This window comes from Manis pentadactyla, chromosome 11 (genome assembly GCF_030020395.1).
Source record: "Manis pentadactyla isolate mManPen7 chromosome 11, mManPen7.hap1, whole genome shotgun sequence".
NCBI lineage: Eukaryota > Metazoa > Chordata > Mammalia > Pholidota > Manidae > Manis > Manis pentadactyla.
In genome coordinates this window covers 121,943,972-121,959,315 of record NC_080029.1, presented here as the reverse complement: position 1 = coordinate 121,959,315, position 15,344 = coordinate 121,943,972, and the positions used below count along the sequence as shown (strand labels likewise).

General features: G+C 52.8%; 2 protein-coding genes across 8 annotated transcripts; one reads left to right on the top strand and one right to left on the bottom strand.

The window, feature by feature from the left end:
* The first annotated feature begins 1,274 nt into the window (after positions 1-1,274).
* Positions 1,275-7,236, top strand: FAM219B (family with sequence similarity 219 member B). Of its 5 annotated transcripts, none has more exons than XM_036907711.2 (5): positions 1,275-1,577; positions 1,752-1,839; positions 2,561-2,638; positions 3,073-3,280; positions 4,594-4,725. In XM_036907711.2, the coding sequence occupies exons 1-4, from the start codon at positions 1,364-1,366 to the stop codon at positions 3,278-3,280; spliced, it is 588 nt and encodes a 195-aa protein (XP_036763606.1). In that variant the 5' UTR covers positions 1,275-1,363; the 3' UTR covers positions 4,594-4,725. The 5 variants fall into 5 exon arrangements, with proteins under 5 accessions (XP_036763606.1, XP_036763609.1, XP_036763607.1 ...); XM_036907714.2 differs by having other exon boundaries at positions 1,278-1,577; positions 3,073-3,231; positions 4,597-4,734; XM_036907712.2 differs by having other exon boundaries at positions 1,281-1,577; positions 3,073-3,231; positions 4,594-4,773.
* Positions 7,237-8,356: 1,120 nt separating this feature from the next.
* On the bottom strand, positions 8,357-15,117 carry MPI (mannose phosphate isomerase). Of its 3 annotated transcripts, none has more exons than XM_036907706.2 (8): positions 14,999-15,117; positions 14,389-14,516; positions 13,523-13,633; positions 12,556-12,697; positions 12,052-12,234; positions 10,148-10,321; positions 9,281-9,489; positions 8,357-8,985 (listed from the first exon to the last, which is right to left on the bottom strand). In XM_036907706.2, exons 1-8 carry the CDS (start codon positions 15,012-15,014, stop codon positions 8,767-8,769), a joined length of 1,182 nt encoding a protein of 393 aa, XP_036763601.1. In that variant the 5' UTR covers positions 15,015-15,117; the 3' UTR covers positions 8,357-8,766. The 3 variants fall into 3 exon arrangements, with proteins under 3 accessions (XP_036763601.1, XP_036763600.1, XP_057344965.1); XM_036907705.2 differs by having other exon boundaries at positions 13,433-13,633; positions 14,999-15,116; XM_057488982.1 differs by lacking the exon at positions 14,999-15,117 and adding an exon at positions 14,844-14,868 and having other exon boundaries at positions 13,433-13,633.
* Between the last annotated feature and the right edge of the window lie 227 nt (positions 15,118-15,344).

The following is a 15,344-nucleotide window of genomic DNA, read 5'->3' as shown; positions in this document are numbered from 1 at the left end:
AAATTGTGTTGAGAAAGCTGGCAGCCATGCCCCAAAGGATGAAAGCAGATTCTCTCATAGTCTTCCTGTAGATTCTGTGACTTCAGGTGGATTTTGATCACATTTTCTCTGGCTCTAGGTGAGGTCCCCATTACTTTAACAGGCAGCAGACACATGATGAAAACCACTTCTTTGGAGTTCACAGGGAGCTGGGTTCAAATTCTAGGTTTACCACTTACCTGGTCAATCTGACCAAGTCTAAGCCTCATTTGCATAACTGGAGTTAACAGCTGGCTTCAATGGAAGATCATGAGGATTAAATATTAAGTTGAGCCATATGAAATGCTGTTTTTGGTGGTCAAAAAGGTGGGGTAGAATCTACCAAAATAGCATTCCACTGTGCTTGATTCTGACAAAAACTCCAACCCTAAATTATTTTCTCCTTTCCTAAGGCATAGATAGTGCCACTCGTGTTTGGGTGGCCCTGGGGACTCAGAAGCTCCCCCCTGTTGACCTACCCTGTGAAGACCAATAAATCAGTCTCGGGACAGCCTCATGAAATTTAGCAACTCTACAAAGCTGTGGAGCTTCTTTCCAGCCAGCCACAGGCACAAGCACATCCCTCGGGGCTCAGAGAGGGCAGGGCTGTGACAGCTCCTTGCCTGGACACACAGACTCAACGCGCTTTCACACTTCTTTCCAAAGCCTGTCGCGCGTGTTTGTCGCTGTAAGCTGGGTAGTGATACGTTTCACTTTAAAATGTGGGAACTGAGGCCTAGAGGGCCAGGCCCCCGTCAAGGCGTCTAGCACCACGTGGTGTCGGAAACGACATGGGTTTGGCGTTGGGTGGATCGGCCGACACTGAGTCCAGTCGTGTGGCCCCCGCGCCGTCCCTGAACCCCTCGGTCGCAGGCCGGCCTCCTTTCCTGCAGAAGAGCACTGACCCCCTCCTTCCTGATGCACCTCTCCTCGGCTCAACCCAGGATCTGCCCTTGAGGGCAGCGGCTGCGGCAAAATGCCCCTCGAGGGGGCCCTGCGGTGACCGCGTGCTCGCCCGGAAGTAGCGGGCTCGGGCCGGCGGGCGCACTTCCGCGGTCCTCCGTAAGTATCGACATCGAATTTCGAATAAAGAGAATTGGTTTCGACATTCGCAGCCTCAGTCCAACGGCAAGTACCTTGGCATGGGCAGGAGAGACTGTAAGGTACCCACCTCCAAAGGCGGAACAGTGGCGCCAGCCCGACATCCGGAGGGTCTGGGCAGTTCGCGCGGGCCCCGCTCGCGCCTGCGCGCCGCCATCTTGCTCAAGCAGGGCCCGCCCCGTCCCCGCCCGCAGCGCCCTGGCTTCGCGGCGCGGCCCCGCGGCCCAGAGGGGCGGGGCCAGGCATGGCTACCGCGGGAGCCGGCAGGCAGGCCGCGCGGGCTTCTGTCCCGCGACCTCAGCCGGGCGGGGCCCCGGGCCGCGCGGCGGGAGCTGCTGGGGTGCCCACCGGGGCGAGAAGCAGCGGAGTTCGGCGGCTGGGGGAGCGGACCCCGGGGGCTGTGGAGAAGCGGGGGCCGTACATGGTGACGCGTGCGCCTTCCCTTCAGGCCAAGCCGCGTGAGTGCCGTCCGGTGGGTCTGCCGGGGCGGGCCCCGGGGCCCCGCTGGGGCCACCCCGGACGGGCACCTGCAGCCGACCCCCGCAAATCTGTTCGCAAGAGCGGGTTCCTAGGGTTAGGGAGACACGGTGGGATGCGGAAGACCCCGCTGACCCGCGCCCTTTGACTTCCAGAGAAGCACCGAGACCTGGCCAAGGCGGTTCTGCGGAGAAAACGCGTGCTGGGGGCCTCGCCCAGCCGCCCCGACTCTCCAGGGAAAAGGTCTCCGTGGGCGCGGCCTCCTCTGGGCGAGCAGTTACCGGAGAGGACCTTCCTCCTCGGGCTGGGAGACGGAGTTTAAGGCCGAACCAGTGATTCCCCTGGTGCCTAACCGTCAGGTTCACTGTGTTAAAATGGGAAAGATGAAAAACGACCTTTTTCTTTTCCTTTAAGGATGTAATGGTGTCGAGGGAAAAGGCTTCGGAATGAGAGCTTTGTCAGTGCGCAGGACTGGTAGCCGTGTAATCCCTGGAGGAGCGGAGTGGCCAGGACCCCCAGGAGCAAGGACAGGGAGCAGTGGGGGAACAGCCAGGGCTGTGTTTTTTCTTTGACAGAATGATAAGCTCTGAGGATTGTATACGACCTTATCCAGTGCCTCCTTTACAGATAAGAGCTAAAACTCAGAGGCGAAGGGATTTGCCCAGGACTTGCTGGTTTTTTGTGGTTGTTCTCTGGTTAAATGGGCTGTGGGAAGGGGGTGCTTTTCCTGATTCATGAAAGAGGAGGTGTGCTTTTCCTCAGCAGTCGGGGGAGTGGTGTGGGTAAACGCGTGTTCTGAGGAGCTGTAGCCAGACACGTGCCTGTCAGTGGTGGCTGGGCCCAGGTGGAAAGCGAGCTGGGAGGAGTGTGGTCAGTTCTTTTCCATAAGGGCGGAGACTCCGGCTTCCCTTGTGAAGTGTTGGTGCTTCATCTGTGCTGCTTCTCTTCCCTTATGTCCCCTCAGGTCAGTGAAGTTTAACAAAGGCTATACTGCTCTTAGTCAGAGTCCGGATGAAAACCTGGTGTCCCTCGACTCTGACAGGTGAGTGTTCTCCTTGGAGAGTTCACCCTTGGAGGAGTGACTTGAATAAAACTGCAAATCGCTTGTTCCCTGCCTTTTCCAAGACCCTTCGTGCATGTTCCAGGGCTGTCTCCTTTAGAGAGCACCGCCGCTTCCCAAGAAGGCTTGGTTAGAGGGCTCATAGGTGATCGTGCTGCTCTTGGATCTGGGGCGCCAGCCTATATGGGGGAATCACCCTGCCCTGTTATGTCTGCACTGTTAGGGGCGGTGACCCTGTCCCTGCTGGAGCCAGCTGAAGGAGCAATTTGTACTCATGGCAGATGATGGGCTTAAGTTGTAGGTTATGTGGTCTTTGCTCACAAGTCCTCTAGACCCCCTTGCGTGCTCTCCACTTTGCCGTTGCAGCTGTACTCCACAGGCATCCCCCTGAACTGACCATCTTCCTCTTCTCCTAGTGATGAGGAGCTGGAAACCAGATATTCCTCCGGGTATTCCTCTGCAGAGGCAAGTCCAGAGCGCCTTTCTGCATGGGGCCAGGCTGCAGGCAGCTTCACCGCCACTGCCAAGTGTTTGTGTGGTGCCTACTGTATGCACAGCACTGTGCCAAACTTCTGGTCTGTTTTCCAGTCTTCTACTCTGCCTCTTCCCCCAGCAGAGGTATAGGTGTGTCTGAGGAGGGCTGTAGAAAGTCCAGACCATAGACCCTTAGGGCTGCAAATGACCTCTCAAGTCTTCTAGTCTAGGCTACCACTTAGAAAAGAAATCCTCCTGATAAATTCCAGTGAAGTGTTTACCAGCCCCTTTGCTTGCATGCTTCTTGTAATCGGTTACTCACTAGCTCCAAGCAGTTTTGCTGCCTGCGCTCCCTCCAACATACACACATACACAGTCCCTTCTTGGATAGCTCTTAGAGAAGTCTTGTTAATTTAAAATGTCTCCAGCAGCCTGGACTCAGTGGCCCTAGGCCTGACCCCAGTGTCACACAGTATTCTCGTTCGCCTTGTGATCGCCTTTTATCTGAGACGGCATTCCTGTCCCTTCCCTGGCCATCCTCCACCAAGCCTGCATTCTTCCAGGCCAAACGACTTCTGTTCCTTCAGTTGTTGCATCTGAGATACTCCCGGGCTGGCCTTTTGGACGTGTTTTCTGAGTGATTGTCTCAGGCAGAACCACGGGACGTAAAGTTCTGGCATTTCAGCTTTTACTGCCTTTGACCATGATGAAGTGCTGGGGACATGCCTGTTCACGGCTGATAGTCCTTATTCTCCTGGAAACCTTAGCCACCCCTGAGTTTCTGTCAGAAAGAATACAGTTTGTAAGTTGTATCTTTCTTGAATATATGAGTGCCTAAGATTGTTAAAACTAAGAAGAAAAGTTAGCCAAGAGCCAGAGAAAGTCTTACACTGTTCCCAGCCTCATTTTCCTTCTGCTCAGAACTGGTGAAGCCAGGCTGACAGGTTCCACTCTGCAGGGAACAGGCTCTGCGAGCACTGGAAGATCACATGTCTAACCAGCCGTGCAGAGCAACTCCCCACCCCATTCTCTATAACTCACGCTCTTCTGCTCTTCTCCCCCATTGTTCTGGTATCATTGTCCCATATTTTTTAGCATTCATAGGGATCACCCTTGGAGGGAACTAGGGTTCCCAGCGGGAATGGTCAGGGTATTGACTTTCAAACATAATTTGGAATTTGATATTTACATCAGATGCCTCAGGGAGAGAGCAGCTTTCCTGGGGGTGAATGACAGTGCAGCCTGGCGAGTACTGGCTCAGGCCACTGGTGCTCTGTAGACTGCTGGGTGAGGCACAGGTAGGAGAGGTGGCACTTCCTTCTGTAGTCCAAGGATGTATGCGGTTGGCCTGAGGGTGGAGCGTGACCAGGAAACTCCAGGAAGAGAATGTAGGTCTGCTTTTAGGGCAGCAGTTATTTCTGATTTGAAGTCTGGCTTATAGTTCTCTCCTCTCCTGCTCCTAGCAGGTGAACCAGGATGTGAATCGGCAGCTGCTCCAGGATGGGTATCACCTGGATGAGATTCCAGATGATGAGGACTTGGACCTCATTCCCCCCAAGCCTGTGGCCTCCTCAGCATGCTCCGGCTCCTGGTGCTGTCTTGGGGACTCTTCCTCCTGCGCCCTCCAGTAGGCATAACTCCCTAAGATGGGCCCTGCTCACCATGCTTGCAGAGCCCTGTTGGCCCTTCATAGGTCACATAGTGCAGTGGGGATTGCTGTCAGCCCAAGTCATGGAAGGCACTGGTCCTTGGGAAGGTCAGTGATCTGCAGTTCCCCCTTATTTGGTGCTTCTCAGGCCAGAGGCCCCATCTAGGCCATAGGGCAACAGGTGGAATTCTGCAGTTTCTACTTTAATAAGGACAAGAACAGAGGAATTCTGCTTCTTATGATGAGTGGCAGAGTTGGCTCAGAAAAACTTGGAGACATCTTGACTGCTATTTGTCATATTCTGTGGAGGGAGAGAGCTTGTGTGTCAAGGCTGTGCTGAATGGTGTATGGAGGCAGAAAATAGCACTTTATAGCTTGTGGTGGGAATCTGAAAAATAATTTAACTATGTGGGGCCAGTTCAAGAAATTCCATTGCTCTCCTCTTCTTCCTAGCTCCATGGTGGGTTACATGTTTGACCTTCAAGAAAGCATAAAGTAAAGCCCTTTGGCCCTCTTCCAGTTGTACTTGTTTGACTATAGTAGGGCTGCTTGATGGCACAGCAGGAACAAGGCTTCTGGAATCTCTGGATCTGCAGCATCCCAAACTGGTCCAAGTGGGTGGGTTTAGTGACTGTGGTCAGCCCAGCCCTAGAGAAAAAAGTGCTCCACTATGTACGTTTTTTTATTTGCCTACTTGGTCACCATTCTTTACCTTGGACTTGGCTAGTTTCCCTACCCGGTATTTGAGTTGAAGGTTGGGTGAAGGGTTTGGAGCTTGCCCCAGAACCCGCAGTTTTTGGCTGCCAGCAGAGGGAGCTGCGGGGAGAGGTCAGGTGCACTCCTATTTGGTTAGCTTTCTGAACTGGAGTAGCAGCAGATGATAAGTACACTGGCACTAATGTGTGGGCATTGACATAGACGGAGGATCACAGACTGGACGGGCGGAGGGACATGTGCCAGCTCCCAACCACCTGCCTGAGGAGATAATCCACTGTTGCAGAGGGTTTGCCTTCACCTCAGCGTGGGCCTAGCATAGTGCAGTGGGGATTGCGGTCAGCCCCCAAATCGTGGAAGGCACCGATCCTTGGGAAGATCAGTGACCTGCAGTTCCCTTACTTGGTGCTTCTCAGGTGCAACACAGCCTCTCAGCTCTGAACGCAGCAGAGGCAGGCATAGTCTCCTGTGACCCCCACTAGGTAGCATCTCTTGCTGTACCAGGCCTCTCCCTAGAATTTAGTTTTTCAGTGGTTTGTTTTGTTATTTGTGGTGGGTTTTTTTGCCTCACCTAGAACTGTGGTGTGGACTTAACGGGAGTGGACAGGGTTCCTAGCCTAAGAGGCATGGGAGTCAGGATTGGGGTGCAGACCCACATGGGGAAGTGCTCAGCCTGTTGCTTTATTTGCTGTTCTGTGACTACTGGAGGTATATGAGGGATGGCATGGACTCCTGTTGCTTGACTATGAGGTGACTAGTAAGAACATCAGGTAAAAAGGCCTAGTCATTTGTCCATTGACTATCCTTATGAGGATACTCTTACCAGTGCTTGATTGGCATCTATCTTGGTGCTTTTCTTAAATCACAGAAAGTTGAGAGGAATATATGGTATCCAGGGGGCTGCAGCTAACTTAATTTTACAGTCTAGCATCACAGCAGATGGGAAATGGCACAGAGGCCACAGGCACCTCAGATTGGGATCTGGGGAATAGGGGGAGCAGATGGACTCCGTTCTGGGATGGGATGCTGCAACTCTACACAGGTGTCCAGCATTCTGAGCACTTTGTGCAAATGCCTGCAGGGAGGGAGAACATCTCCGTTCTGAATACTTTGCCCATCCAGAGAGATCATACCCAAGCCTTTCTGGTTTCTGCAGAGGTGGAGATGTGCACATGAAGAAAGGGCTCAGATGTAAAACAGAGTAAAGACGGTGGTTAAAATGGAAAGCCATGTGGGGCCACATTTCTGGGGGAGAGCTGGTTAGGACAGAGCAGCCTGAGTATTTGGCAGCTGCCATAGGTGAGAGACTGACAGCAGGACCCTATGACGAGGGCCTCCAGGTAGTCGTGGCTGTAAATTGACACTAGTGTTTGGCCATAGCTGTCCATGGAGAGGATGTTTTAGAGCTGGTTGACCCCATGGGGGAGGCACTACATCTGTGGAAAGAGTTGCAGGAACCTGGAACTGGGGATAGTACAGTGAGGCAGCGTAGAAATGGTCAGTAGTTTGGGGCTACAGGCTAAAATGTCACCAATAAAGGCACCAAGGTGCCCAGAGCCAACCTGCCCTAATTCATCAGAGTGCTGGGTGTCCTGCTAGAGATAGTGCCTAGGAGAGAAGGCCCATTCCGGCTTACCTCACAAACGGGAGTGGTACTCTGGTGTTTACAAAGTACTCTACAGAACTCTTGGCTTAGGCTTCTATAGCTCTGTAAGTTTTTAAGAATAAATACAATCATGCTAGTTGAGCCGTCTGTGTGGCAGTCAGATTTTTGAGAAAGGCCTAGACTGCAATCGTTGCCCCTTCTGAATTCAAAAATGAAGAAATTGCCTAATAGCCCCAACTCTAACCATTCCTTCTAGGACCTCCTCTCCTTTCTGCTGTTTCCACAGGCATCATCTTCAGGCCTGCTTCACCGGAGACCATGGAGGGAATAGGCCTTTTTTTTTGTACATCACTGCTCTTTATAGTTTCCTTTAGCAGACCCTTCCCAGGTTTGTTTCGTTTTGTTTTTTAAGCTGAAGAAAATTTGGAGGCCAAAACACCTAGAACAGTTTGGCCAGACCCTTTTTGAAGGTAGTTTCCTGAAATTCCATTGTATAGGGATCTAGTGTGGGCAGTAGCCCAGAAAGATCCTTTTGTGCGAGTCACCCCTTATCCCACAGGAAGGAGCTAATAGCCTGGATCTCTGCTTAGTCTGGGGTGGCAGGACTAAGACTGCCAGTCAGAAACTTAAGAGGCAAAACAGCCAGCCATGCAGCCTCTTGCAGTGGTGTGTCCCACCTCTAGAAGGTGGGTACAGAGAGAGTAGATGCTTCCTGCCAGTTTAGGAAAAGTAGGTAGGTTTCCCTTCATAATGTGAATTGGATCATCCTGTCCCTGAGTCTCCATAGATATGGTGGACACCAGGACTGAATGCGCTCTACAGAAGTCCTTGACAAACTTTCTATGTAAAGAGCCAGTCAATACTTTTGGCTTTGCTGGCATCTGCTCCACTCTGCCATTGTAGCCTGAATGCAGTCAGACAGTATGTAAATGACAGGGTGCAGCCAGGTCTAGTCTGCAGGCTTTGGCTTGCTGATCCCTGCCCTAAGGCCAACTGATACACCGGAGAGAAGAATCTTGCATTGATAATGCGTATCTCTGACCCACCTTCCACATCTGCAGGGCTGGAGGGCCTGAGACCAGCCTGCAAGCTGTGCAGCTGAGGCTAAAGCGGGCAGCGTCTCCACACCTTTCCATGAAAGGGGTCTGGACCCACCCCAGCAGCGATCTGAAGCAGAACTAAGACAAAAACTAGACAACGTCTAGGGAAGGCTCTTTCAGCCCACTTCAGGGACTGGAACTGCTCTTTAACCCACAGCCTCAACACAAGTGATCTTTAATTGCTTTGACAACGCAAGAGGGTGACGATGAGCAACACTAGTCCACAGGCCTACCCTTTTCCCCTCTGCAGTTGAGGAAATGGGCAGTCCCAGGGCCAGAATCCTGTTCTTAGAAATTAATCACCTACCCTCCTGCAGTTTTCAGACTGGCTGTAGGCTGGAACGTACAAGGGGAGCGTCAGTCGTTAGTCCCCACATGTGGCCCTCATGCCAGGAGGAAGACAGGTCAGCTCAGGCCTATTCAGAACTCACTAAGCTCATTCTACCCCATCAATCCAGGGTATATCCCAAGAGGCCAGAGCAGGGAAGGGGCTGGGGCCGGGCCTGAGGAGAGAAGACTGGCCAGGATTCAGGGTAACTGGCAGAGGAGAGCCGGGAAGCTGTGGCCCCTACAGCAGACAGCAGGCACGGAACATCAGCAGGTCCTCGGGCACAGCGGGCTGCAGTGAGACACTCTCATTGGCCCCAATGAAGAGCACCCCGCCCCGCCGCAGGGGGATTGCTGCCTGTGCTGTGGGAGTGCTGGCTGTCACTGTCCCTTGCACCATCAGGAGGATGCTGGCGGAGTCCAGTGCCAAGACCTTGTATTCAGCAACAGAGCCAGGGACCTGGGCAGGAGGCAAACAGGATGGTGCAGCTTGGTCTCTGCTCCTGTCATTCATGGGGGCCCAAGAAGACCCGAAGGGTGGTGAGAATTCTGGCACCTTCTCCCCACTGCTAAGGTCCTGTCAGCATGGAGGCCCATGTCTGGTCCCTGGTACAGAGGGGAGTGGGCAGGCCCATGGCCATCGCCGCACCAAATGAAAAGAAAGGAAACGCAGCCCCAGGTATATTCCACATTGTAGCCTTTGCCAGGCTTTTTCATGTTATACTTAAGGCTCCCCACCATGGCCTCCCACTCACCTCCATCTTCATAACAGTGAAGTCTGTAACAGGGGGGTCATAGATAGAGAGGCAGGGGTCTTCCTGACTCCGTGTTGGACGAAAGAGCCTGTCCTTGCTGGGGCTGGGGGTATAGCTGAGCATTTCGCACAGAGTTGGCACATCGATGAACTTGGGTGTCAGGCCTGCACGCACTGTGTTGTCTGAACACGCCATGCACTCCACGCAGTCTGGGGACAAACAGTTGTGATGTGCTAAGCTGATGAAGGATGCTAGGAGTTTGGTACTCCAGGGCTGGACCAAAGTAACCTGGAGTAACCTGAGCACCATGAACTCCCTGCACAGTTAAAAATGCATGAACTACATTCTCTGGGAGAATGGGCTAGAATATCAGATACCAGAAACAGGTGACAGGTCACTCGCTGTTGTCAGGGGGAGTCATGTTAATCCCTGGGGAGCCCCAACCCTCCCCAAACTCTATTCTTCCACTTCTACCATACTGTCCATGAGTGGATAAACAGCCAACAGTGAAAATCCAACACCCTCCTGTGGCAACGTATATTTTAACATAAAGATCTCTAGGTAGACAGGACAGATATGCAAAGGCGGTTTGGTGCAGGAGGGAGAAGATAGGCTTCATCCAATAGAGCCTGGGTTAAAACGGGTTCCCACACACATTGACAGAGCTTAACATGAGAGTATTGTGACCTCACAGGTTGGTGCAAAGATTCCAGCAGTACCCAGCACCAAGCTGGCAATGGCCATCCCTACTGACCCCAGCAACTCGGGGGGGTCAGAGTTGGGTAGCACCTTAAAGGAGGTCTCAACCATCCTCTCCTCCTTTTGTCAGGATGGGGAAGGCCCAAGGGGTAAGGTGGTAGGGCTCACCTCCTTTCAGGTAGGCATGGGGCACGTTGGCCTCCAGAAACATGGCCTCCCCTGGCTTCAGGGTAAGCAGGTTCAGGAAGTAGATGGCAAAGCATCCAATGTCACCTGGATACTGCTGGTGTAGCTGCAGCAAGAGCTCCCCATAGATGTCCTCCATTTTGTTTCCAGCAGTCACTGAAGGTCACAACACCCCAAGGTCACTCAGGAACATTCAGTGGTGTTCACAGTCCCACCTTGGCCAGGGAATCCTGGGGAAGTCCCCGTCCACAGGAGTCCAGAAACTGGTGGGTGTGTCTTCCCAGCCCTCAGGACCAGCCTGCCTTGACATTCCAGCCCACACGATGCCATTTTTCCCTTTTGATCATCTGTATGCCCAGCACTATACTAGGCACTCAAAGGGCTAGAGTGCACTCCTTTTAAGACAGTGTTTCTCAATCTCAGCACTAGGAACAGTTGGAGCCACATGATTCTTCATTGTGGGGGTTGTCCTGTGCTTTGTAGGGTGTTCGGCAGCATCCCCGACCCCTACCCACAAGGTACCACCATCACCCCCAACCCACGTTTGGATAATGGAAACTATCTCCAGACAATTGCCAATGTCCCTGTGAGAACCACTGCTCTAAGCATCCAAAATCTAGGTAGGAAAAACCCAAGAGTTCCATGTAGGGTGATCAACTGTCCCCGTTAGCCCAGGCCTTCCCCTTTTAGCACTGAAAGTACTGCATCTCCAAAAGTCCCTCAGTCCCAGGCAAACATGACCGGTCACCCCAGACAGCATGAGGCAAAAAGCCCCAAGAGCCAAAGTGCGTCCCGGAGCCTAACCAGGAGAGTCAGCTCAGCCTGGGGTAGAGCGAGGGGAGGCTTGTTGGGAACTGGGGGAGGCAGGCAGAGGTGAGCCGAGTATTCTGAGTGTGCAGAGAAGGGAGGGGAGTATTAGTAAAAGCAGAGTAGGTCAGTGCCACAGTGAGACCAGCTGGACTAGGCTAGAGACTCGCACTGAGTCCCATGCAGACGCGGCGGATGCCTGCCTAAGGCCTGGAGACACAGAAGGTCAAGAAAACAGGTCCCTGGTCTGAAGAAGACCCGTTTTAACAAGTATGCTTGTGATGATACAGGCTCACATAACTACAGCCTATGATCGAACAGGGTTTTATGGGAGCTCCAGGCAGGAGTAATCAGTTCTGCTGTGAGTATAAGAAGCCCCTTAAAGGGAGAGGCATGCAAGCAGAGCAAACACCAAAAAACAAAGCACAGGGTATGCTTGAGTAAAATAAATAGTTCCTTGTGGCTCAAAGGTACCTGGGAAAATGTTCAGAGATAGAAGAAGAGCTCTGTGAGCGCCTGGAGAAGGGGGTGGGGCCTCACGATGTGTCCACGTAAGCGCACAGCTGAGAGTCCCTTCTGCCTTGTTTTATACTGCTTGTATTGACTCCTCAACCCAAAGGTGACACAACCACACCCATCAGAGTCATTTCCTGAACTCTCCTTAGTTAGCACAAGGTTGGGCACAGAGCAGGTACTTAAGGAACAATCTACTGACTGAGAGCTCTGGGCACCAGGCCTTTGGAGGAGAGGACCCTCTTGTTCCCTCCCTGCTCTGTAGACCCAGAGTACAAATCCATCCTTGGGGAGCAGCTGCAAGGCTGCGGAAATCTCAGGATGCCAAATGGGAGCCATCCTGTCCTTTAGGCCAGCTGGTCTCCAGCCAGTCAGGAAGGAGCACTTAACCTAGAGCTCTGCTCCATAAAGACTAAAAAAATGCTAAGTTGCTAACAGGCCACCTAAGTTGGGCCCACTTTAGTATTTCATTTGAGCAAAGGGGTTGAGAACCCTATCCCCACAGCCTGGTGACTCTGCCAGAGGCCCAGAACGGACATTTCACCTAGGCCTGTAACATTACCCACCTTGCTGGGAGATCCGCTTCACCAGTAGGTTGAGCTGCTCCACCACCACCTTCTTCTCGCTCTTCATCAGGTGGGAGAAACAGCTCCGCAGAGCAGAGGCCATGGTCTGGGAGTCACGGCTCATGCTCTGCTTCAGCTGTGTTGCTGCATTATCTCCAACTAGAAACTGGAACTCGGGCACCTCTGCAAAAAGGCCAGGCCAGGGCCCGTATCAGGAATGGCAAAATGGCCCTCGCACAGTGGGAAGTTAGAGAGGCCTTCCCATCCCACCCCTAACCAAGAAGGAAGGCGGTGCTAAATAGAAACCGACTGCTCACCGTCAGCCCTCAGCAACCACACCTGAGCCTGGTCACAGGGGCCTTCAAGAATTCATGAAGCCAACCAGCCCTTGAGTTCCTGTGATAGTCAGCCTCTGTTCGCTGCCACTGTTCCAGTGATGCCCTGGCTTGCCCATGCATCTCCTAGGCCCAATATGCATGCACTCAGGATTTTTCCCAAACTTACTTGTCAGAAAGCTCACAATTTCCTCAACTGGCCGGAAGCCACATAAGCCCTGGAAGGAGGTGAGGGCAATGGCCATCTCTGGCTTATGGTTGGCATCCGGGTAGTGCTGGGGAGCCTGGAGGTGCAGCTTCTCTGCCAGCTCCTGTGGGATGGCCAGGGAAGAGGAGGGTGGTCAAAGTGTAGCCATCACCTTGCAAGACACCAGTCCCACACAGCCCTTGCTTCTACCCTTTCCAGTCACCAGAGCTTCCTACCTCTGGCAACAAGCCCAGTTAAGGCATAATGCAGAAACTCGGGGTTCAGCCAACCCCACGGCAGAGACATGGTCCACATCTGGAGGAGAGCTGGAGTAGACTAAGAGGCTTGGGCTGCAAATTGGGAAACCCAAATACCAAACCAAGCTCTAACCCTAACAAGCTGTAAGACTTTGGGTAACACCTCTCTTCTCTGAGTCTTAATTTCCACAGTTAGAGATGAGGAGTTTGGACAAATGCTTAGATTGTGACACAGACTTGTGCAGAAAGACACTGGGAAGTGGAGCTGAGGTAATAGCTAGGGTTCCTGCCCCACCCTGAAAAGTGAATTCTGCCAGAAAGCAGGTGGGAAAATGGTAGATATGAATAGTACTGGGCTGGGTAGGGGGAGCTTGGAGAAGCTCCCCTGGTGCAGGCTGGTCAGCTGTCCACTTAGAATTTGCTGCCAGCATGTGTCACCAGGATATGGCCTTGCAGGGCTAAATTGGGAGTCATGAGGCTTGGATTTAGCTTTGGGCTGGAGCCTGGCACGGGTGTAGTAAAAGCAGCAATAAAAGTCATGGGAGAGCCTTGACACGAGCTCTTCTCTACCCTGACCTCTGTGCCCCACTCTGATCTTATACCTTGTTAGGGTGTGCCTGGATGGACAGGGCTGTTTCAACAGAGAGCACTTTGAAGAGAAAGGGCAGCTTGCCATTAAAGGTGTCCTTGACCTTTGAGCCCAAGCAGTCCTGGTTCTCGGCAATCCACTGACCTAGGGTCTTCTGTGAGATTCGGTTGTCAAGGATCTTGGCATCTCCCCGGGGATGGGTCCCCATCCACAGCTGGAAAAACAGGAAACTTGGAAGACGGAAGAACCTGGCACCCCCAGTTAGCCTTCCCCAATCTCAGTTACCCTGTGTTCCCCAGAGGGCAACTGAGTTCTGAGATGGGCCTCCCAGGACTGGGAATAAATACTCACACCAACGTAAACACACAGGGAGAGAGCAGAACCCAGCACACCAGGAGTCCGGGGACCCAGGCTCTGATCCACGCTCTGTGTCTACGAGCTATGGAGGCTTGGCCTAGTTATTTCCTGTTTCTGGATCTCAGCTTCCTTGCCTGCTCAGTGAGGGGAATGACACCTGCACTGCCAAGTTACCGAAAAGCTCCGACTCTCAAATGGCTCTGTGAGGGGGTAACATTCATTTTTTCCATTTCTTAGAAGTAGAGGCTAAAACGTTCCTATGCTTTGCCTTTTCTCTACTAAATAGGAGAATGACATATTTTAGGTTATTAAATGTAAAAGTTAGTCAAACTGAAAATCTTAATTGTTGAAAAGGACTTAATTAAAATTCAGTAAGTGCTGAGTGTTGCTGGGAGAAGGAGTGTACTGGAAATCCCAGCCTTTTATCACAACACCCTTCTTTTGGTGCCACGTATGGGTTCTTCAACCTGCACTGATGTGGAAAGCCCAAAGGGCCTCCTCCCTCTTTGCTGTACCCTCTCCCAGCTAATCCACAGGACTTGCCTCAGGCCCTCTGAGTGGAGTCCCTTGGTCTCACCTGCCGGTGAAGTGAAATACAGCCCAGGGTCTCACCTCTGCATATGGCTTGTCCTCTGAGATACTTGCCAGTGGGTCACTGCTGGCCAGCAACCGAGCCACTTCACTGCTGGAACCCATCTTTCCCCAGGCATACTGCTGCACCACGCAAGAAAGTGGGAATACTGGGGACATATAAAAAGGGTCAGCCACCACTCCGCTCCTGAGCCCTGACCCTGTCTTGGGGAAACCAGACACATGGTAACGGTTTCGTCTAGGGGACAAGGTCAAATAGAGAGTTTGCAGGTTGTTAGTTGGGACCCTTCTCTACATCAGGCCTCAATGTTTCCATCTGTAAAGTGGGCCGTAAGGCTCTTCTGCTGACGTGAGGCAGATAGTTGCGTTGAGGTGACGGGGAGGCAGCGGGAAGAACCTATTCCAGGCACCTGGTCTCGCAGTGCCCCACGCGTGGTCCCGCCCACCATCTAAAGACTGTAATAACGGCTCAATACCCATCGCAGGTGCCCCCTCCTCTGCCCAGCGCCCATCCATATTTCTGCGGAGTTCCAAGGGTGGGTTCGACCTGGCATATCAAGTCCGGAAGGGTCCCCAGGACGCGACAGGAAAAGGTTTCCTACGCTCGCTGGCAGCCCGGCCAGAAGCCCACCTTGCTGAGCCGCCATCCTCCCGCACCGGAGCTGGCTTCCAGCACGTATGCCCTTCCCATCAGCCACCGCGGCCCCCTGCGCGCAAAGCTTCTTGGGAAACGTAGTTCTCGAGAGCCGCCTCTGATGCCCGCGCCCCATATGACCACTACCCAGACTCGGAATCCCTGTCCCACACACCAGCCAGCAGGAGGAGCCCACCAGCCCAGCCTAGAGGCGACCCGCCCGCAATATTGGGTCTTCGTATTCGTTCCTTCGTTCCTCCACCAGACACGTATTTATAGAGAAACCTGCTAATGCCATGGATTGTTCTAATACATCCAAAAACAAGATAATGATCCTTTTGCC